The sequence below is a fragment of the Barbus barbus genome (genome assembly GCF_936440315.1).
Source record: "Barbus barbus genome assembly, chromosome: 49".
NCBI classification, from domain to species: domain Eukaryota; kingdom Metazoa; phylum Chordata; class Actinopteri; order Cypriniformes; family Cyprinidae; genus Barbus; species Barbus barbus.
In genome coordinates, this window is record NC_136727.1 from 8,058,170 (window position 1) to 8,082,639 (window position 24,470).

Below are 24,470 nucleotides of genomic sequence, written 5' to 3' on the forward strand. Positions count from 1 at the left end.
TCGTTCCTAATGAGGACGAGGAAGTGGGCGGGGTTGACCATGTATGGGGAATGTGTGTGTGTGTGTGTGGAGAAGCGCGCGCAGTACCTCTCAGAAATGTTTGGGGACGCAGCTGAGCACGAGCTTCACACTCGCACACTCGCGGATAAACGTGTGCTATGGGCCAATGCTGAAACTCCGCCCAGCACCTTCAGAACAGCTCTTCTATTCATTTATATGGCTTTCCCTTATGGGGACCTGACTTTTGGTCCCCACAACGCAAGAGGTCCCCATGACGTGACTGTGGAAACAGACTCATGTCCCCACAACGTGATGAATACCAGAACACATACATACACACACACACACACACACACATACATACACACACATACACACACACACACACACACACACACACATACATACACACGCATACATACACACACACACACACATACATACACATGCATACATACACGTACACACACAGATGCATACACATACACATGCGCGCGCGTATGTATGTACGTTTGTGTGTGTGTGTATGTATGTATATGTATGCATGTATGTGTATATATATAGAAATGGCCATTAACCGGTTAATAACGTTATTTTATCGTTCCATTTAATATTTTAAATTTGCTGTCAACCAATCACGAATTCAAGTAGTACAGACTATACAAATGTGATGCTGACGCATCCAGCGAGTGAAATGCCCGCCCGTACTCAGCTGTGAACCCTAGTCGCAATGGCAATGAATTCTGCTACCATCTGTTTTAATGGAACATCTGACAGGGACCAAAATCGAGCACAAATCGTCAGAACACCGGCGTTATCTTTTATCCGACGTCAGTGTAAGATGGATTCAACAGATCTTACACACCAGCGGTGCTTCGATGAAAGTAAAAGCCAATAAATAATATTTTAGTAGGCTATACGTCGAGAATATGGAAACATTTGGATTCGTGCCGAGTGAGATAGGTAGGCATAACCCCGCTAGAAATTTTACGTTCCCAGAACGTCCTCAGAACGTCCCCGCTGGTGTCAAGGACGTTGTCTAGTAACGTCCCCAGAACGTTCTGAGATGGTCACAATGTTGAGTTCTTTAAAGGGTTGGGGGACGTTATTTGGAGGACCTTCACAGAACTTTCAGGACATTCTCGGAACGTTTAGGGGACCATTTTTCATTGTTTTCAAGACCTTTGGGGGACCAACCTAGAATGTTATTTTTTGATCCTTTTTAGGCATTTCCATCACATTTACTGAATATTTTCAGAACCTTTAGTAACATTACAGGAAACTTTAGGGGATCAAACTATAATGTTACTGCAACACATCTTTCACACTGGTTCTTGGTCTTAAAAACCTAATCAGGCATAAGCACTGTGTCTTCACGCTTAACATATTCAAAGATAAACATACAAAGCAGGAATTGGTCATTCATTTGCACTGTGAACAAAAACAGATTATAACATAACCTGACAGAACATTCACTCTCCAGAACATTCTCGTTCACCGTTCCTGGCTGGTGGAATAATCTTCCCACCCCTATCCGGAACGCCGGATCCCTGGCAATCTTCAAGCAACAACTGAAAACTCATCTCTTTCGGCAGTACTTGACATCATCCTAAACTCAAAAAACAAAAAAATCTTTCCCTCTATCTTTCTCTCCGCTTACTAGCTTGTACTTATTTGAACAATGACTGAGACTTGGTGTTACGAGCACTTCCTCTGTCTGATTGCCTCTTCAAGATTAATCGCTTTTTGTATTCCCCAATTGTAAGTCGCTTTGGATAAAAGTGTCTGCCAAATGACTAAATGTAAATGTAACATAATATTACATGTGGTCATGCATAGGAAGGGTGGATGAGAGAGAGAGGGGGCAGAGAAAGCTCAATCAATTCAAATGAATTCAAACTGGCTTTACTGCCATGGAAATTTCCATAGCATCAACATGTCAAAACAACGGTAAACAATAACAGTATAACAACTTTATTAATTATTAATTAATTAATTATATACAGTGTGTGTGTGTGTGTGTGTGTGTATGCATGCACGTGTATCAGTCACTGTCTCCATCTTCAGGAGGTGCCCCAAGTTGTTCTTCTGCTGCCTGAAAAAAAAAAGAAGCATACATAACAATATTTACCAATCACTTCAATTACTTTTTAATTACACTTAGGTATATACAGTGGTGCTTGAAAGTCTGCAAACCATTTAGAACAGTGGTCACCAACCTGTCGATCGAGATGGTAGATCTTTATCACTGTCCCAGTAGATCCCAAAAATAATAGTAAAATAAGTACAAGAAGGCTTTACATTTCTCTGCTTTGTTTACAGCAGTAACCAAGGAAATGCTATATCATGGCTGGTTCATAAGTGCTATCTGCTGTTAGAGTGAATTTGAGCCTCATTCAGGCCTGCTGTTTTTGTTTCATGCAGATATGTTTTATGTAGCAAAAAATTTAATAAATAAAATACATAAAATCTAAAGTCAGACCATTTTGTTTTAAATCCTGAAATTATACAATCACATTCAAAAACAACTGCTTGTGCAACATGTGCGTATCATCTTTGTTTGGATCATGATTAAAATGCAGTGGTTGCCTCTAATTTCAAATGGCTACAGGCATTTTTTGTTTTTATTTAAAATAAAATCTGATTTTGAATAAGCTATGATCAGAGCATCACTAAGTAACATACTAAATAAAAGGCCTCAAATTGGAAGTGCAATCTGGGATGTCTTTTTATCAATTCTTCAATAGGTAGATCTTGTCTTTCATAAAGGCAGAGGTCTATGGGATTAATATCCTGCCATGATTCAAAACTGAAAATAAAGTTCTGAAAGGTTGAAACTAAGTGTTCGAACACTCAAAATCTTACAAAAAAAAGTTTTGCAAGATCGAAAAATAAGTTTTGCAAGCTTGCAAAATGTAAAAAAAAAATTTAAATATATCTGCAAACATTGTTGTTTTTGAGATTTCCTTCTTCAGAACTGCAAAAAAAATTTACAATGTTGCGCAAACAATTTTTCAGAGTTTCAAATTTGTCAGTGTTCTCCCACTGTATTAGTTTGTTTTCCAGGTTTGAAACCTTGTAAATGGTGATCTGAAAACTGGTGTGCGAATGTGTGAAAAAAAGTTGTGAAACTCTGAAAACAGAGGTTTGCAGGGTTGCAAAGACATAAATAAAATAAAATCTCTGCAAACGTAATTTTGTTTTTGAGTTTTCCTTCTTCAGAAGTACAACACTCTTTTTTACGGTGTTGTGCAATATTTTTTTCAGAGTTTCGAATTTGTCAGTGTTCTCCCAGTGAATAGTTAGTTTTCCAGATTTGAAACCTTGTAAATGGTGATCTGAAAACTGGTGTGCGAATAGGTGAAAAAAAGTTTTGAAACTCTGAAAACTGAGGTTCGAAAGGGCGAAACTTATTACATTACATTACATTTGCACTCCTATTGCAGACTATTTTTTCAGAGCTGAGTTTACAACACCCACTTTGCGGAGATACGCCCACGCAGTTGCGAGCTTGCGACTCACGTGATTTGTGGCAGCGTTGTCACGCAGCTCTGCTCTGAAACTCTGAAACTCAGACTGAGCGAAAATGAAGCTTCGCAACCTTGCAACTTAAACAAAAAAAGCCTGGAGGGAGGGCCTTCTGCTCTTGGCCAATGCTTTGCTGTCTGCTGACGTACAGTCCAATCACAAGTCATATTTACTGGAAAGGTGGGATTGACCGACTGCTCCGCCCATGACGAAAGCGCAGAGGATACGCAAACAGGATGCACGGCTGTCTGGCCACATGGCGGTCCCGTCTAGAGCTGGGTCCGTGTACCTTTTGATAGTTTGTTTTCCAATTTGAAATGAAATAAGCAGAAACGAGAAAACAGCACCTTTATTCGTTTTTTTGAAAAAAACGAAAAAACGAGATTTCGGCTTGATTTTTCGTTTTTTAGTTCAGAGGCATAAAACGAATAAATGACTTCCAAATTCGTTTCCACATGTGGGCGGTCCTTAGACGCCCCCTTCCGCCGATTGGTCAAGCAAATCTGAGCATGTGACGTCATCAGTAGTCGCTCAGGTCTGTTCAACAAAATAATAGTCCTCTAACGTTACTATGGCTACCGATTCTTAAACTGTACAGGGCAGGTCCTGTTGGGCTTTCTTCTGTGCAACTTTACGCGTTTCACATAAATCTTTACATCAGAAATATTAAATATTAGTCTGCCACCAGCCCGTTTTATTTAGCTGTGCAGAGTTAAATCTGTGTGGTGAAGCTGCGCTAGACAGCGCCGAGCGAGAGAGGTTCACTGACCAGTGTTCAGTCAGCAGTCAGAACTTGGGTACCTATGATGGTGAAATACATTTGTACTGAAAATGACCCGCGAGTATGATTGACAGGACGATAGCGGAGGCAATTAAAAGCGCAATATAACTTCTGTTAACAAAAACATATTTTTTTTTTTTTTTAATATAAGTGGCTTTGTCTTTGTTTTAATCAAATAATTGTGAACCACAAACCGAGCCTTCGTTTTAAAGGGCGATTTCCAAATATATTTTATTTATTTGTTATAATATGGGTATTTTATGTCACCCGTCTTATTAGTTTGATTATAGTAGGCTATCCGCGAGTTTTTTTTGTACTATTTTACTGTTGTTTTTTAATTAACAATATATCATAACAACTTATAAAGATCAAAATCTACAGAAGAGATTAACAAATAACATTGGTGTTGTCATAAGTTAACTAATCAATGGGAAAATTTCCTCACCGGCACAACCCTATATTCTTAATGTTGGCTACATGTTACAGATTTAATGTTGAGCACATAATGTTAAAGGCTTCTTAAATACATTACACTCGGTTGAAGAGTCAAGAAGGATGTGTTAATTTACTGTAGATTTCAATCTGTCATTAGTTGGTGACCCGGTGTAATTATAATAGCATAAATAAAAACAAATACACGTAATAGGCTATGTATGCCAATAGGCAAAACACATCTGCTTTTCCTCTAGATCACTTTATGGAAGCCCGTTTCCGCCAATGAATAAAAAATAAAACAAGGTAATTGCGACTTTTTATCTCGCAATTCTGACTTTTTTTTTTCACAATTCTGACTTTTTTTCTCACAATTGCGAGTTTATATCTCACAACTCTGACTTTCTCGCACCATAACCACTCTCCGTGTAAGGCTTTGCAGTACTTTGTTCAGTTTGCTATAAATGAACTATTGAACTAGATGAATGTTGCGTCCGAATATGATTTTTGAACAAACATAAAAATGACTCATTCTTCTTTATTTCTGTGTTTTGCGCTCGCGGTTGGACAGTAGGCCTACCATCACTGCCGGGCTTTCAGACACAACATTCTTCATTTCTTTATAGTTCTGAGTTTGAGGCAGCTTCTATCACGTTATTTTAATAACAGCTGTCAAGTAAAGCGCGTATTATTGTAACACGAGAGTGGATATATATGAATGCACGCACGTGGATTTCCTTCACTCTCCATAAAGCCCGCTTTCATCTCTATGTTCTTGCTATAGAATTATCTTATCTCCTGTATTTAATGTTGTAAGATATCGACCAAGCAAGGCATCCCCAATGAAAATTATAAATAAAGGATTCATTTAAAAAAAAAAATCAAGCCGAAATCTCGTTTTTTCGTTTTTTTCAAAAAAACGAAAAAACGAATAAAGGTGCTGTTTTCTCGTTTCTGCTTATTTCATTTCAAATTGGAAAACAAACTATCAAAACGTACACGGACCCAGCTCTAGACGGGACCGCCATGTGGCCAGACAGCCGTGCATCCTGTTTGCGTATCCTCTGCGCTTTCGTCATTGGCGGAGCAGTCGGTCAATCCCACCTTTCCAGTAAATATGACTTGTGATTGGACTGTACGTCAGCAGACAGCAAAGCATTGGCCAAGAGCAGAACGCCCTCCCTCCAGGCTTTTTTTGTTTAAGTTGCAAGGTTGCGAAGCTTCATTTTCGCTCAGTCTGAGTTTCAGAGTTTCAGAGCAGAGCTGCGTGACAACGCTGCCACAAATCACGTGAGTCGCAAGCTCGCAACTGTGTGGGCGTATCTCCGCAAAGTGGGTGTTGTAAACTCAGCTCTGAAAAAATAGTCTGCAATAGGAGTGCAAATGTAATGTAATGTAATAAGTTTCGCCCTTTCGAACCTCAGTTTTCAGAGTTTCAAAACTTTTTTTCACCTATTCGCACACCAGTTTTCAGATCACCATTTACAAGGTTTCAAATCTGGAAAACAAACTATTCACTGGGAGAACACTGACAAATTCGAAACTCTGAAAAAAATATTGCACAACACCGTAAAAAAGAGTGTTGTACTTCTGAAGAAGGAAAACTCAAAAACAAAATTATGTTTGCAGAGATTTTATTTTATTTATCTCTTTGCAACCCTGCAAACCTCTGTTTTCAGAGTTTCACAACTTTTTTTCACACATTCGCACACCAGTTTTCAGATCACCATTTACAAGGTTTCAAACCTGGAAAACAAACTAATACAGTGGGAGAACACTGACAAATTTGAAACTCTGAAAAATTGTTTGCGCAACATCGTAAATTTTTTTTGCAGTTCTGAAGGAAATCTCAAAAACAACAATGTTTGCAGAGATATTTTAATTTTTTTTTACATTTTGCAAGCTTGCAAAACTTATTTTTCGATCTTGCAAAACTTTTTTTGTAAGATTTTGAGTGTTCGAACACTTAGTTTCAACCTTTCAGAACTTTATTTTCAGTTTTGAATCATGGCAGGATATTAATCCCATAGAGGTCAGGGATCTTGGGCTTAACAATTTTCAAGTAAAACCAAAAAAGTCCAGAGAAATGCAATGAAAATATATGCTTTCTCATTTATTTATTCAAAGAATGTATCTAATTTTACATATCTGTGACTGGCAAAAGTATGTGAATGTCTACAATTAGTAGTTCATTTGAAGGTGAAATTAGTCCATCTGTTCAGAGGTGTTTTCAAACAATGTGATGACTAAAAGGCGTCAGTGTCTGCTCTGTTTTACTTAAAGAACAGGGATCCATCAAAGTCTGATCAAGTTTGTAGAAGTGAATCATGGCATGAACAAAGGAGATCCTTGAGGACCTCAGAAAAAGAGTTGATGTTGCTCATTAGGCTGGGAAAGGTTATAAAACCATCTCTAATCAGTTTGGACTTCCCAAATCCACAGTCAGACAGATTGTGTACAAATGGAGTATATTCAAGACCACTGTTACCCTCCCCAGGAGTGGTCAACCAACAAAGATCAGTCTGAAAGCAAGAGGTATAATAGTCTGTGAGGTTGCAAAAACAACTAAAGACCTCTCTCGCACTGGCTAATGTTACAGTTTATGAGTACACCATAATGAGAAAGTATATATTTCTGTCTCCTTTGTTTGGTTGGATTTTCTTTGTGTACTTTAAAACAAACAAGCAGACAAAAAAATTGCACTGTTATGGTCACTGGCCATATATTAAACATGCTATTTTCATTCCTCACTGTATAATGCGCCTTCTATTTATACTCACAGTGTAATGCACATTCTGTTTATACTTCCTTTGCACCTTATGTTGTATTTACAGTCATTTGCATTGAGCTGGTCTCTACCCTTCTACCTCATAACTTGTACTATATGCCATAATGCTTAATATACACAATTTATTTTTTATATTTATTATATAATTTGTTATTTGCACTTCAGGATGAATGCTAATTGCATTCCATTGGCCATGTACTTGTACTCTGCACAATGGCAATAAAGTTGAATCTAATCTAAAATAAAAACATAAATAATATTTTAGGTAGGTTTATCACAAACTTTCCAGCACCACTGTATGTACTAAGCAAATAAGTGGAGGGATAAATCAAAGAGTTATGTTATTCTAGAGATAATATAAAATATTCATATATATATATATACACACACACACACACACACACAGTGGGTAAAATAAGTATTGAATACACGTCATAATTTTTCTCAGTAAATATTTTTCTAAAGGTGCTGTTCCACAAAAGTTGTTTGCACCGAGCTCTTCTGTCGCTTGATCTTTCGTTGAGGTGCGTTAATCCGTTAAATCACTGATAATACAAAACCATGATCCGCACTCACATGAAACAGTCTTTTCTTTTTTTTTTATTCTACCTTTATCACCAATGGGACAAATGTTGCGGCTCAAAGTCCTTCGATCCTCAGTGTGTATCTAAAGGTGCTGTTGGCATGAAATATTTACCAGATGTCAATACCGTTTGTTGGTAATGACCGCTTCATTCATTGCTCAGGTGTGATTTTGGCCCATTCCACACAAACAGTCTTCAAATATTCAAGGTTTTGTGGCATCTTCTATGAACTCTGATCTTTAGTTCTTATTTTATATTGGATTCAAGTCAGGTGATTGGCTGGCCGTTCGAGTAGCTTTATTTTCTTTCTCTGAAACCAGTCGAGAGTTTCCTTGGCTGTGTTTGGGATCATTGTCACCCTTGTTTCATCTTCATCATCCTGGTACTGTAGGTGTTGGGACTGAAGCAGCTAATATTCATTTCCACTGACGAGGGGCAGGATTGCTTTCTAATTACTGATAGATTTCAGCTGGTGTCTTGGCTTTCTACATGTTCAATACTTGTTCTCTTTGCCATTACATTTTATTACACAACTTAATTTCTGAACTTATTTGTTTTGTTTTATTATACTATATGTGTATGCATGGATTATGGATTACTCAGGTTGTTACCGACATCTGGTGAAAATTCAAGTCAACAGCACCTTTAGAAATATATTTACTGAGAAAAACTATGACGTGTTCAATAATAATTTTAACCTGCTGTGTGTGTGTATGCATGTAGGGTTAATAATAGCTCAGTGAATAAAACAACTTACAGGTGTTATGACCGCCTTGGCACGGTGAGGTGCATGTTTAAGGGTTTCCCCAATACATGCATCAATTTCCTTTTCGGTGATTTTTGGAAATTGGCTGGCACAAGCACCTAGAAAAAAAGGTACCATAATAAATGTGAAATTCTCAAATAGGTCTATGCAATGTACAGGACAACATTCTATTAAATGTAATTATTCTCATTGATTAAAATGCTAATTCATCCATGTGAAATGGTGATTAAATGATGTTTTTAAAAAGTTAAACATTGCAGCAGTGTATTTGTACAGACATGGTTTATAATTTGCTCTTTACAAGTTGCATGAATAAGTAAGAGACAGAGGCTTTGAAAAGCTTACTTAAAACAATATGGTGGAGGGATGTCCCCATGAAGGGCAGCTTTCCTTTTCGGCCTTTCAGGCTGTAATTTGACCAGGCTTCATTGGTAGCTAGTTTCCGGAGGATTCTTCTCACTGCATCCCCAATGCTGCTGCCTCCCAACAAGCTCAAAAACTGGATCTATGCAACATATAAAAATAAATATTAAGAACAGGGCTCTGAACCAGTTCAACAAAAACAAACAGAATTTTTGACAAGAACAGAACCAGAAAACAAAATAAAACAAATTTTATAGTTCCGAACAGAATCGAAAATGTGAAATGTCCATTAATGTTATTTTATTGTTCCATTTAATAATTAAAATTTACTGTCAACCAATCATGAATTCTAGTAGTGCAGCCTATGCAAATGTGACTCTGACGCATCCAACGAATGAAATGCCTGTGCTCAGCTGTGAACTCGTCATCGGTAGGTCGCAATGGCAATGCACCGGCGACTTTATCCGAGGATAGTGAAAAATAGATTCAACAGATCACACGCACCTGCACACCATTGCAGCCTGTTGATTATCAAAATAAAATATAGTTAAAGAAAAAAAAAAGATATTAAATGTTAAACTGCACTGTTGTACAATCTGTTGATCTGCATGACAAAGGATGATGTTTTATGTCGATGCGAGTTAAGTACAAAGCCTATTACATAATATTTTAGCATCCAGATACGTCGCAAAAATGGAAACAATTTGGATTCATGCCGAATGCGAGAGGTAGGCACCAGTTTCACCTAATTTGTTTTTGGATTGACGTTTTTATAGCCTAAACACATGCAATTTATAATATTTTATTTATTTTCTCTCAAAACGCAATTATATACGAGTAGGGTTTTTTTTTAACCAAAATTTTTAAATGTCTAAAAAATGCTTTGTCTACATTTGGCTTGACTGAGCCTAAGTGCAGCGGGTTAAGAACTGTTTTTTGTTTGTTTGTTTTTTTGAGTAAAGACAATGCTGTACTCTTATTATTATATTATGATTATAGGCAAAAAAAAAAAACATTATTAACTGGTATTTTTTCTACTCAAACCAGGTTCGGAATGATAATAATGCAGAGGAAAGCAGGAACAGAAACGTTAAAATATAGAATTTCTTAAACCGATTGATTTTTTTTTTTCATTTTCAAGCCCTGATTACAAAGCAAGTGTTAGTGTTGAAATTCAACAAATTATCTTAAAAAGCACAATGGGTCTTTAAAGTGCATGTCATATCAACATACCATCCTTTTTTTTCCCTCTGTGTCCTCCAGTTTTAATGTTAATGCTTGCAGCTCCTGGACTGTTTTGCAGGGCTGCTCGATGGTCTCCTGTGGTGGTAATGTGATGGATGCCGGACCAGGACGATTCTGTTGAATAGCCTGGACTAGGCGCTCAATAGAATTTGCAATGTCTGTCTGCATTCTCTCTATTGCGAGCAGCACCCGCTGCTCAGATTGCTCAATGAGTTGCTGCAGATCTGACAAATTAAGATTAAAAAATGTGTATTTTGACATTCAATTATTTGCTTAAGTGGTATTCAGACATGTGTAGTATTCAAAAAACAAACAAAAAATTAAGGTGTTGCCAGATGCATTGCTATGACCTAATGTTGATAGTATACTGTAATGAAAAAAGTGCAACCATACAATTACCTGCACTTACTGCACCCTTTGCATGGCTGGTTTCTTGTGTGTTATGGGTATTTTCTGTTATTGACACAAATTTCAGTGCTATGGTTATTTTCCGTTTCCCAAACATTAGGCATTACACCATATTTTCACTTAGACTTAAGCGTAGGTCATACAGAGGTCTAAAACTACGCAACACTATCGTTTAATTATAGGCTGAGGGCACTTCATATACATTACGCATCCTACGCATCCAGAGGAATCGACCTTCGGAGGACGCAGTCTTCTAAATGAGACACGGCTCATGATTTACAGACTTACAATTTTGGAATCACATGAATTTAGCGGTTTCACCGGTAACGGAAGTACACAAAGCAGTGCAACACCTAACTCATGTTTATTGAATAAAACTATAGCCTTTTGAAGTGTAATGGTCACATTAATCCATACAGCACATTTTTGTTTTTCTGTCCCCAAATGTAAGACCTCTTGCAATCATAATTAGGACTTGCACCATTTAAGATTTTTTTGAGGCCTCAAATTTGATGAAAAATGTAAGACATTTTTTATCAAAGAAACCCTGGTAGTAGGGGTATTTTTATTTCATGGATGGAGCAAAAACAATGTAAGAGTCTACAAGCACAAACAGCTGCATTCAGTCTTAATGGCATTTTAAGACACAACATCGTCAAGTAAGTAACTTTAACGAGTGTTACAGTATTCACTGTAGTTGTCTGCTAGTAAAAACATAGTGTTCCGCCCATTGAGTTATGTACTCTGAGTTTTTGCTTGGGACTCTTATTTTGAAAATTACCTGACTAATCAAGAGAGCAGCCATCTTAGTTCAGCTCTCTCAAGAATTACACTACATGTGACTGCTGCTACAGTTTTCTGTAATGTTCATGCCTTTGAAAGCATTGTCAGTAAGTGAGTTTTGGTAAAATGTCAATTGAGAAAATTTTCTTTAGGAAACTATGCTGTCTTTGTAACAATTAAGAGTTATTATATACACTAATTCTTCTAAATGCTTAAACAGTTAATTTAGCCTTTTCAGGCTTTTTATGTGAATATGTTTTGCATTCTGTTTACTAATACCACTTTATTTCTGTATCGTTTTTGATAGTTTCCCTCTCATTCAATGCACATTGGAGTAAAAGGAGTTTTGGAAACTATACCCTGGCTCCAGTCTTTATTTGAATGGAGTTTGGCTTGCTGCTGAATTGTGTTCACATATATGGAAACACACAAAGAGAGCAGTACAGTGAAATGACATAAACTGGCTGGCTGAACACCCTGGCAGGATCATACAGTAGCGAGCATCATGGCTGAAAGGTATCCAAAAGACAACACACGAGGAAAGATACAAAGTAAAAGTAACAGAACATCTGACACAGCCTCTAAAAGTTCCATAAGAACTTCAAGATCCTCGAGATCTTCAGTTGGTGTTGCTGCAGCACACGCTAGAGCTAAGGCAGAGGCTGCACGAGCTCGAGCTACCTTTGCAGAGAGAGAAATCGCAATTAAGGTGGATAAAGCACGACTACAGGCTAACTTGGAAGCTCTTCATCTAGAAAAAGAGGCTGCAGCTGCTAGTGCAGAAGCAGAGATACTAGAAGCGGCAGCAGAGTTTGAGGATGAAGAGCTGTATGACAGGAAAAATCACTCTTCATCAGCACGAACCACAGAGAAGCGTGTTTGTGATTACATCAAGGATCAAGTTACATATTTCAGCGATCAGGCTGACTTAGCTCCCAATCAAGCTCAGGATTGCAAATCTGAACCAGACCAAGTAACGGAACAAAATATAGTGCATGTGAATGATAGCCAGTATGTCATACTTGATGCATGTTCCTCCTCTTCATCTCTAAGAGAGACAAAAATGCAAAAGGTAAAACTCCCAAGAAACATAAAAGAGGAGTCAACAGAAAGACTAGTCAGTAATAAATGGCAGCAACAGCCCCAGTTCAGTGGTGTATCAAGCTCTTTGCCACAACACACAGACACTACAGGCATGATGGACCTAGTGAAATATCTAGCGCGCCGTGAGCTTGTCAGCAGTGGTTTAACACGCTTTGATGATCGCCCTGAAAGTTACAGAGCCTGGAGGTCCTCATTCATCAATACAACAAAAGACTTGGGTCTTACAGTTGGTGAGGAGTTAGACTTGTTGTCAAAGTGGCTCGGCAGAGAGTCTTCTGAATATGTGAGACGTCTCAGGGCAGTTCACATAGGAAACCCAGAAGCAGCTTTAAAAATGGTCTGGAATAGACTTGATGAATGTTATAGTTCACCCGAAGTTATCGAAAGTGCGCTGTTTAAGAAATTAGACAGTTTTCCCAGGATTTCAGGTAAAGATAACCTCAAACTAAGAGAGCTCGGGGATCTTTTAATGGAGATGCTCTCAGCTAAAGAAGATGGTTATCTGCCAGGCTTAGCCTATTTAGACACTGCTCGAGGCATCAGGCCAATAGTCGAAAAACTGCCATATACTTTACAAGATAAATGGATTTCTCAAGGCTCAAGGTACAAAGAAGAGTTTGGTGTTTCTTACCCTCCTTTCTCATTCTTTACTCAGTTCATTTGCAATCACGCCAAAACACGCAACGATCCCAGCTTTGTTTTTTCCAGTAGTTGTCATACACAGTATGAAAGACTCCCTCAAAGACACACTAATCTCAAGACACCAGTATTGGTACACAAAACTGAAATCTCACACGATGCGCCTCAAGACAAAATGCCTTCTAAAGATGACCCAGCAAAATATTGTCCTATCCACAATAAACCCCACCCTTTAAGGAAATGTAGAGGCTTCAGACTGAAGACAATCGATGAACGAAAAGCTTACTTGAAAGAGCAAGGGATCTGCTTCAGGTGCTGCTCATCATCATCACATTTTGCTCGTGATTGCAAAGCTATTCTAAAGTGTGATGAGTGCAACAGCAACAGTCATAATTCAGCTCTGCATCCCAGTCCACCCTCATGGATGCACAAAATTCAAAGTTTTTCATTACAGCATGGCGGGGAGGACAAAGAATTTCCAGAAACTCAAGAGGTGAGCTCTCTTTGCACTGAAGTGTGCCATGGTCTTTCAATGAGATCTTGTGCTAAAATATGTCTCGTCAAAGTGTTTCCCGAGGGAAAACCCGAGAAGGCTGTTAAGATGTATGCTATGCTTGATGATCAGAGCAACAGATCTCTGGCCAGGTCAAAGTTTTTCGATTTCTTCAACATCAATAGCAAAGCATCTCCTTACAGCCTAAAGACATGTGCTGGATTGATTGATTGTTATGGAAGAAAAGCAACCGGCTATCGGATCGAGGCAGCAAATGGTGGAATTAGTCTCGCACTTCCAACGTTAATTGAATGTGATGAAATACCCGACAACCGTGATGAAATTCCAACACCCGAAGCTGCTCTCCATCAACCTCACCTCAAGCATATTGCATCTGAAATTCCAGCTCTGGACTCTGAAGCCCACATCCTCCTCCTGCTTGGGCGAGACATACTCAGAGCTCATAAGGTGAGAAAACAGATTAATGGCCCACACAACACGCCTTTTGGCCAAAAATTAGATCTAGGATGGGTTCTGGTTGGTGAAGTATGCTTAGGAGATGTGCACAAGCCTACTGTTTCCAGTTTCAAGACACATATTTTGGAAAATGGAAGACCCTCACTGTTTATTCCTTGCACAAGTCATGTACATGTCAAAGAAAAGGTCAATAGCAACTTAACAACTCTGTATGCAGCTCACGACTACGAAATTCACTGGAATATAAGTAAAGACGACCTAGGCAAGACTCTATTTAAAAGAACAGAGAACGACAGTAAGCTTGCACTCTCCATCGAGGATGAAGTCTTTCTAAAGACTATGGAGAGGGAGGTTTTCCAGGATGATTCCAACAGTTGGGTGGCACCTCTTCCTTTTAGGTCTCCAAGGCCAGTTCTTCCAAACAACAGAGATCAAGCTTTAAGCCGCCTCTCTTCCTTGCGACGTACCCTAGAACGGAAGCCAGATATGAAAGAACAGTTTGTAACATTCATGCAAAAACTGTTTGACAACGATCATGCAGAACGTGCAGCTCCACTACCAGAGGGAAAAGAGTGCTGGTACTTACCTCTATTCGGAGTTTATCACCCAAAAAAACCTGATCAAATCAGGGCAGTATTCGACTCCAGTGCACAGCATGAAGGTATCTCTCTCAATAACGTACTCCTCAGTGGACCAGATCTCAATAACAGCCTCATTGGTGTTCTGATGCGTTTCAGGAAAGAGCGCATAGCAGTGACGGCAGACATACAACATATGTTTCATTGTTTTGTTGTGAGAGAAGATCATAGAGATTACCTACGTTTTCTATGGCACCGCGATAACGACCTCAAAAAGGACATCGTTGAATACAGGATGAAAGTCCATGTGTTTGGCAACAGCCCTTCCCCGGCAGTAGCAATTTACTGCCAAAGACGAGCAGCAGAGAAAGGTGCACAACAATATGGCCCAGACACCAGACTATTCGTAGAACGTGAGTTCTATGTGGATGATGCATTAATTTCCTTACCAACTGAAGAGAAAACAATAGATCTGTTAAAGAGAATGCAAGCATCCCTCTCTGAATCAAACCTGCGGCTGCACAAGATTATATCTAATAGTGTACAAGTACTCAAAGCATTCCCAACTGAAGACTACGCAAGAGACATCAAAGACCTTGATCTCAATGCAACAATCATGCCTACACAACGCAGCCTTGGCTTGAATTGGGAAACTGCAACTGACTCATTCACCTTTAAAGTATCAGTCAACGACAAACCATTCACACGCCGCGGTGTCCTATCCATAATCAATAGTCTCTTTGATCCTCTTGGCTTTGTGGCTCCTGTCACCGTACAGGGAAGGTTTCTACTTCGAAAGCTATCTATTGAAGGAACAGATTGGGACGCACCACTGCCACAAGAGAAATATTGTGAGTGGGAATCGTGGAAAGATTCATTAAAAAATTTGCAACACCTTCACATTCCACGTCCTTACACGCCCAACTCCCCTTCAAAAGCAAGCCACAAAGAAATCTGTGTTTTCTCGGATGCATCAACAAAAGCGATAGGAGTTGTAGCCTATCTCAGAACGGTGGATGGAGATGGTCAGATTAACATTGGCTTCATTTTAGGAAAAACAAAACTGACACCAAAAAATGAGCCAACCATACTCAGATTAGAGCTTTGTGCAGCAGTCTTAGCAGTGGAGGTAGCAGAACTCATTGTCCAGGAGATTGACTTCAAACTGGATGCTATCATCTTCTACTGCGACAGCAAAATTGTGCTTGGCTACATCTACAATGAAACTAAACGCTTCTATGTCTACGTCCACAACAGGGTACAGAGAATCAGACAATTTTCAAAACCGAAACAATGGCGATACATACCCACAGACCATAATCCTGCGGACATTGCTTCGAGGTCCATTCATGCATCAAAGCTTGCGGAGTCTACCTGGCTTACAGGTCCAGAATTCCTGCGTAAGCCACGCGAAGATGACTTTGTGACAGGCAATTTCGCACTTGTGGATCCAGATTCAGATATGGATATCAGGCCAACTGTGACAGCTTGTACCACAGGAACGAAGGATGAAGAACTCACTTCCGACAGGTTTCGGAGATTCTCCTCTTGGAAATCCTTACAAAGAGCTATTACATCACTCATTCATGTAGCTCTCTCTTTTGGATCTACCAATGGAATCAACACATGCAGCGGATGGCATTTGTGTTCAAAACCATACAGTGTAAGTGAGCTATTAAAAGCGAAGAACGTGATAATCCGTTCTATGCAAAGGGAATCATTCAACAAGACCATTGAAACTCTCTCTAAGGGAGGAAACATAAGTAGTAAAATAGAGCACCAAGGCCGCATATTCACAGAGGGGGCCATTCGTGCTGCTGGAATATGGCTTATTGGAGGCAAGCGATGCATAAGCAGTATTCTTCATTCATGTGTAACCTGTCGAAAACTTCGTGGCAAACTAGAGTTGCAAAAAATGTCAGACTTGCCACCAGAACGGTTGAGTGTATCACCACCCTTTACTTACACTGGTTTAGATGTCTTCGGCCCCTGGACAGTAGTAGCTCGCCGCACAAGAGGGGGTCAAGCTCACAGTAAACGCTGGGCGGTGCTTTTCACTTGCATGAGCACTCGTGCAGTCCACATCAAAGTCATTATGTCTATGGACTCCTCGAGTTGCATCAATGCACTTCGCAGGTTTTTTGCAATCCGCGGTCCTGCAAAACAGCTGCACTCTGACTGCGGAACTAACTTCATCGGCGCCTGCAATGAGCTTGGATTCAACAAAGTGGCAAAATAATCAAAAGTGCAAAGGTACATCAATGACCAGGGATGCACATGGGTCTTCAATCCACCACACTCCTCCCATATGATTGGTCTGGCTCGCAAAATTCTCAACTCCATGTTGATGCGCGAAGGACTTTCCAACCTTTCCGATGAAGTACTTTGTACTCTCATGGCGGAAGTGTCAGCAATTGTCAACAATAGACCTCTAGTACCGGTCTCCATGGATGCAGACTCACCCCTGATACTTACTCCCGCAATGCTTTTAACACAAAAAGCAAGTGCACCACCCCCAGCAGGAAGCTTCTCAGAGAAAGACATTTACAAACACCAGTGGCGACAAGTACAGAGCCTAGCCAACCAATTCTGGCGTCGCTGGAAACAGGAATACCTTCAAACACTACAAGTGCGTCGCAAATGGCAGGAACCACACCCAAACATTCAGGAGGGTGACATAGTACTACTAAAGGACAAACAAGTAGTCAGAAACGAATGGCCCATGGCACTAGTCACAAGTGTTTTCCCTGGTCAAGACGGAAATGTTCGCAAGGTTGAACTTAAAGTGACTAAAGAAGGGTCCAGCAAAACTTTTCTAAGGCCTGTATCTGAAATCGTTCTCCTGCTAAGAAAATAAGAAAATGCCTTTGAACAGTTGTTACATATGACATCTTTATAGATGTCAGGCGGGGAGTGATCCGCCCATTGAGTTATGTACTCTGAGTTTTTGCTTGGGACTCTTATTTTGAAAATTACCTGACTAATCAAGAGAGCAGCCATCTTAGTTCAGTTTTCTCAGCTCTCTCAAGAATTACACTACATGTAAAGTCGTGACGTATTGTCAAGTATGGTGACCCATACTCGAAATTGGTGCTCTGCGTTTAACCCATCCAAGTGCACACACACAGCAGTGAGTAGTGAACAAATGCACACACACACACACACCGTGAACACACACCCGGAGCAGTGGGCAGCCATGCTGCAGCGCCCGGGGAGCAATTGGGGGTTCGGTGCCTTGCTCAAGGGCACCTCAGTCGTGGTATTGAGGGTGGAGAGAGCGCTGGACATTCCCTCCCCCCACCTACAATTCCTGCCGGCCGGGGGCTCGAACTCGCAACCTTTCGATTACGAGTCCGACTCTCTAACCATTAGGCCACGACTTCCCCCGTGTAGCATGTGACTGCTGCTACAGTTTTCTGTAATGTTCATGCCTTTGAAAGCATTGTCAGTAAGTGAGTTTTGGTAAAATGTCAATTGAGAACATTTTCTTTAGGAAACTATGCTGTCTTTGTAACAATTAAGAGTTATTATATACACTAATTCTTCTAAATGCTTAAACAGTTAATTTAGCCTTTTCAGGCTTTTTATGTGAATATGTTTTGCATTCTGTTTACTAATACCACTTTATTTCTGTATCGTTTTTGATAGTTTCACTCTCATTCAATGCACATTGGAGTAAAAGGAGTTTTGGAAACTATACCCTGGCTCCAGTCTTTATTTGAATGGAGTTTGGCTTGCTGCTGAATTGTGTTCACATATATGGAAACACACAAAGAGAGCAGTACACAGTTTTATCAGTCAATATCCGTGTATGCCATTGTTTTCGTTTACTACAGTTCAGAGGATCAGGAGATGCTGGCTGCTGCGACTGAGTGGAGGCGGGGCTAATCTGCATATTCATAGATCTGCGTATAGTAAATGCACATACCATGGAAAGGATTATCAGCTGAAAGGTTAGGCAGGGATGACACATCTTCCTCAGGTGCATGGGCAGTGACTGTGATGTCAGTAGGTGGCTTGTCTATGAACAAACATTGAAAACATGGGATAAACTTACAGTTCGAGAGTGTTGAGTACTGCAATGCACTGCAACTTACACAAAAAGCCATGACAAAAAATACCAACCTACAACTTAACTGGTCAAAAAAATTTTTAAAATGGGATTCTCATCAGAAATCTGGGGCCAGTTGCATAAACATAGCCACTATGTTAAGATTGTGTCTTTTTGACTCAGACTGGGCAAATCTATCTTTTTATAACAGACTTTAACAAGTTATGACCAGTCTTGAAGAAATCAAATTAGATGACTAGTTTTTAAGACTAGTCTAAGCAGTTTATACAACGGGCCCCTGTTTGTATTATATACAAAGCCTGGAAAGCTATGTTCACACCAGCTGGCACTGCACTTTTATTTTCTTTTGGCCTGTTCACTAATTGACATCGCACAAACCATCATCGAATCAACACAACACAAGAAATCTGTTACTTACAACTCGGAGGCTTAGGGAGACTTGGTAGTGGGTTTTGAGAGGATGTGGACATTTTTTTCTTTTGTTTCTCTGGCTTGTATCTCATATTCTCCTATTAATTAAGGATAAGACAGCGTGTTTGTGAGTGTGAATATAATTTTGAGCTACAGGCAAAAAAGAAAAGTGAACAAAATTTAGATTTTAGCCGAATTTCAGGTTTCCACAAAAATTTGTTCATACAGCCCTCATCTATCGATACCAATGCTCCAAATAGTTACTGAACATCTAAATTTAGCTTTTATTTTAACATAAACAGCAAAAGAGCTTTTATTTTAAAGGAAAACTCCGGCTTCAGTGAAAACAGGCTAACAAAACATGTCTCACTACAAATATAGTGAAATGCTGTAATCATCTGCCGCAAAAATAAAGCCCAACTGGTGGCCGTTGCATTACCAAATGTGCGCTAAAATCACAGTACATGCCATAAACGAGTTGACTGCCTTCGTTCACTGTGACACTGTGTTGTACTGTCATGATGAGTGAATATTGTAGAAAAATTCCACATTAAATAGTGACTAAACACGACCCATTAATAGCCTAAATGTTAACGAGGAGTCCCTCTTATTTATAATCGCAACATCGTCTGATAAAATCAACATGCATCTACACTAAAGAGCGGCTGTGTGGTGGTTTGGCTATATTACTTTTTGTCTCATACAGCGCACTGCCTGCGTCTGAGTAACAAACTAAAAAGTACATAATATTAATAGACAAACTATGCTCATATATATATAATTCCAAACAGTCAATAAGCAACAGGTTTTTGGAAACACTATTTTGTAAATTATTTGTTGACGAATCTGTGCAGCTTAATGTGCTGTTTCTCTGCCACTCACTGCACAGAACAGATGCCGAGAGAGGCAACACTGCGCCGGGAGAGTCAGACCTCACACTAGCGGGGCAGTACTGGAGACATCTTCCAACTGAACGATAGATAAGGTTTATTCAGAAAAGTCGCTAGGTTTGTCAGTATGTATATTATATGGAAAAAAGCCGCTAAAAGGGTCTGAAAGTTGCTAAATCTAGTGCTGAAATCGCGCTGGTGTGTGTGAGATCCCAGCCAACATTGATATGTGGGCCCCATATAGGTTATACCCGGGCAGCATGGGTTCCATGTGGGCATGGGCTGAAAATGGGCAATTTATGTGGGTCCCATATGTTTTTCACAATGTGGGACCCATATAGGTTTGGACATATGGGACCATCGTGGGATCTATGTGGGCAAAATGATTTCACACTTAAAAACATCTTTACACCTCTAAACTTTTGGTTAATGGTCACTTTTTAAACAAGAAATATAACTGTTTAATATTTTATGGATCTGATCAAAATAGCTCATTTTTTTCAAATGAAAATGTGTGAATTATCAATATTACAATGTACCCTGTGCATTTATCAAAATGCACTTTTCTTTTACTGCGCACATTTTAGCAGGGACAATTACAAACACAAACTCTAGAATTTTTTTTATTATTTGTTTTTACAAATTCCAAACTCTGGACTTATATCGGTCTCAAACAGGACCTACACTCTCAAATGATCTTCTGACAAAACCTTCCGCTTGACAAAGTAGTCCTTTTACATTCAGTTTTTAGTTTGGATTTTTTTTTCACATAGTATCATATCATAATATATGTCATTGATCTTGGCTGCAAATAAGCGTACATTTAAATTTATAACTGTAAAGATTTTAAATATTAGAAAAAAATTCCCGCTCTGGCGCAAGGATACAGTCTCTTCTAAGCACAGTGGAGCGACAGCACGACCAGAGTCACTTTTATCAGTTCACAGAGGACCAATCGGAGCGAAAATAAGCAGGTAAAATGCATATTTTCAAGAAATTATTTTATTATCCACGTTTGCAAGTATTGGAAACATTGTTTTGACAGTATAAATTACCTTTAAAGTAATGTAGCCTTTAAAATAATGATGTTGTATTTTTGTTTTTCTGGCCGCGTACTCGCTAAAATGTCTGCATAAGCTTAAAACATGTCTTTTTCGTTGACGGTAAGGTGTAGTTTTGTTTTTCTCAATTGTTGTTTATTTTATGCTTTACTGATGCATTTTGTGGCCGTCTAGCCGCCATTTTTTCATCTGAGGGAAAACGGAATTTCCACACAATTTATTATAATAACCGTGTTTGAATGGCAAAATACTAGTTCTTTTTAAAGTATCTGACATAACTTGCTCCTAAAAGCGGACAAATGCTGCTTTCGAACGCCAGGTAGGGTGGATTTCAAACAGTTTTGAGACCACCGTTCTCTTTAGGCCTTTCTGTGCGCGCGCCTCGCGCATGCGTGAACACCTCAATGAGCCCACAGCTATTTTTCAGCATATTGGCGCTAAATGACTAGCCTAATTAACATCAACACTTCACTTTCTCATTCATGCATGTTTCTTTGAGTAGTACTGTGCTACGCATGTATATGAAAATACAGCAAAATAAACTATATCAAAAGATGACTATCTCTAATAGACGCTTTAAACTGTAATACACACACATACAAATCTTTTTAAGTATTTTAAAAGTAACGTATAAGTTTTCGTGTATGTACTGCAGTTAGAAGTTTGATAGTGCTCTTAAGCAATTTATAAAGGATTATAAATTAATTTATACATTGATGTCAGCCACATTTATACATGATTTTATACATCGATTGCTACAGAACCTGCCGCTCAGAGAGTCACCGCTACAGCACCTGCCGCTCAGAGAGTCACCGCTACAGCACCTGCCGCTCAGAGAGTCACCGCTACAGGACCTGCCGCTCAGAGAGTCACCGCTACAGGACCTGCCGCTCAGAGAGTCACCGCTACAGGACCTGCCGCTCAGAGAGTCACCGCTACAGCACCTGCCGCTCAGAGAGTCACCGCTACAGGACCTGCCGCTACAGCACCTGCCGCTCAGAGAGTCACCGCTACAGGACCTGCCGCTCAGAGAGTCACCGCTACAGCACCTGCCGCTCAGAGAGTCACCGCTACAGCACCTGCCGCTCAGAGAGTCACCGCTGCAGGACCTGCCGCTCAGAGAGTCACCACTACAGGACCTGCCGCTCAGAGAGTCACCGCTACAGGACCTGACGCTCAGAGAGTCACCGCTACAGGACCTGCCGCTCAGAGAGTCACCGCTACAGGACCTGCCTCTACAGCACCTGCCGCTCAGAGAGTCACCGCTGCAGGACCTGCCGCTCAGAGAGTCACCACTACAGGACCTGCCGCTCAGAGAGTCACCACTACAGGACCTGACGCTCAGAGAGTCACCGCTACAGGACCTGCCGCTCAGAGAGTCACCGCTACAGGACCTGCCTCTACAGCACCTGCCGCTCAGAGAGTCACCGCTACAGGACACGATTTCAGCAACTCTCAACACAGTAAATAAAATAAGCGTTTCCTAGCAACGGCTAAACACTGAGACAATTAAATACACTTACGAGCTGACTTGAACTTCCGCTGATAGACTGCATCTCTTAAAGACTATTTCATTACACTGCCTTCTGCTGGCGCTTGAACCCACTTTCCTATTAATCACAAAAAATGGCCAAGCAAGTGCAGACACTGATAAGATACACGATACAGTATGAGACCAAACGCAATTTTTATTTTATTTTTGAATTTTTTAATGAAATTAAGACATTTCTGTCTCTCCATTGAAAGTCTATTCATGACTTTTCAGACCACTTGAATTAAAAAATGAAATAATTTCTTATGGGTTTGGAGTAACACTAGTTTTCTTTTCTTGACTGATTTTTATTTTTTTTTTATTAATAATTTTTTTAATTGTTAAATAAGTTTGGTTATGTGAAATCAACTGTTGGGATAGTATCACCCTGTTTTAAATTAAACTGGTAACGTTGGTGTTTAACACTACAAAAACTTCAGTTTTATTGAAAATGTCTGAATTATAATAAAGTATTTGATATACTGTATTTTTACATTTTAATTTCTGATTTATTTATTTTTTAAATTACACCTTTCATGTGTTGAGATTTTGTAGATTAATAACAGTGGAATATTCAAGCAAAAAAACTGACATTTACCTAACTAAAATACAGATTTTGCTTTTATCAATTATTCAGTTATTTCTTTATTTTTCTTATCACAGGTAAATTAGAATTGATAATTATAAATACTGTTCAGGCTTGATGCGTCAAAAAACCTCATAAGAACAGGCACATATACTGGGTGTATGCCATATGGGTTTCAAAACTTATGTATGTTGCCCAGTTGGGCCCCATTCAGGTTCTATATGAGATTTATGTGGGCTAATTCATAAAGGGCCCAAGTGGAACCCGCGGACAAACCCATCTAGGCCCCATATTGGCCCCACCTTGGATTGTTAGCTGGGTCATAAGTGGGACCAATATGGGTCTTATATGTGTTGCCCAGTTGGGCCCCACATTGGTCCCAGTCAGGCCCCATATGAGATTCATATGGGCTACTTCAGATGGGGCCCACATGGAACCCATGGACAAACCCATGTAGGGCCCATATTTACAGCCCATATGGGGCCCACACGGGACCCGTGATAGAATGTTGGCTGGGATGTGGGAGCTGATGGCAGGGGGTGGGGTATTAGCGGCGGTCAATGTGGATATTGTGGATGAGTTCTTCGGTGTCATCGCATTCTACTAGTTCTACAGCTTCAGTTTAAGAACTTTCTCGTTTAATAATACATACAGCTGTGTCCTCGCCACAGTGCAACAGTGAAAAGAGACCCCTCACAAACAGTGTTGCGTTCCGAACGTGGTTTAAAAGACATACACCGGTATTGCGGTATTTTAAATATTCATATCATGAAATGACTGTACAGTGTTTCTGGTAGGATTCCCTGCAGAACAACTTTGCCTGTGTAGAGCATAAACTGTCTGAATTCAGTGGCCTTCCATCTCTCCAATTCCTCCAAACTGCGTGGCTTCCTGGCAAAAATATGGGGTATCTCACATCTCAAATTCCTTAGCCTCTGATTGACATCCCT

At 39.7% G+C, this 24,470-nt stretch overlaps 1 protein-coding gene and 1 pseudogene across 2 annotated transcripts in view; both read right to left on the reverse strand.

Annotated features, from left to right (window-relative positions):
• Positions 1 to 24,470, reverse strand: part of LOC306867262 (von Willebrand factor D and EGF domain-containing protein-like) — a 175,087-nt pseudogene that overhangs the window by 74,050 nt on the left and 76,567 nt on the right. The gene's annotated exons all lie outside the window — the stretch shown is intronic.
• Positions 1,886 to 19,606, reverse strand: LOC306867283 (uncharacterized protein). Its single transcript, XM_079412881.1, has 7 exons — positions 19,460 to 19,606; positions 18,898 to 18,990; positions 10,887 to 10,940; positions 10,476 to 10,711; positions 9,225 to 9,384; positions 8,871 to 8,977; positions 1,886 to 2,095 (listed from the first exon to the last, which is right to left on the reverse strand). Exons 1-7 carry the CDS (start codon positions 19,542 to 19,544, stop codon positions 2,045 to 2,047), a joined length of 786 nt encoding a protein of 261 aa, XP_079269007.1. The 5' UTR covers positions 19,545 to 19,606; the 3' UTR covers positions 1,886 to 2,044.

Bases quoted from the DNA above. Each gene is read 5' to 3' on its own strand.
- LOC306867283 (XM_079412881.1), bottom strand. From the start codon at position 19,544: ATGAGATACAAGCCAGAGAAACAAAAGAAAAAAATGTCCACATCCTCT. The intron at 10,941-18,897 runs GTATGTGCATTT...TGTCAATAACAG, and splicing joins AGCTGATAATCCTTTCCATG to AAAATACCCATAACACACAA. The intron at 10,712-10,886 runs GTAATTGTATGG...TTAATTTGTCAG, and splicing joins AAAGGGTGCAGTAAGTGCAG to ATCTGCAGCAACTCATTGAG.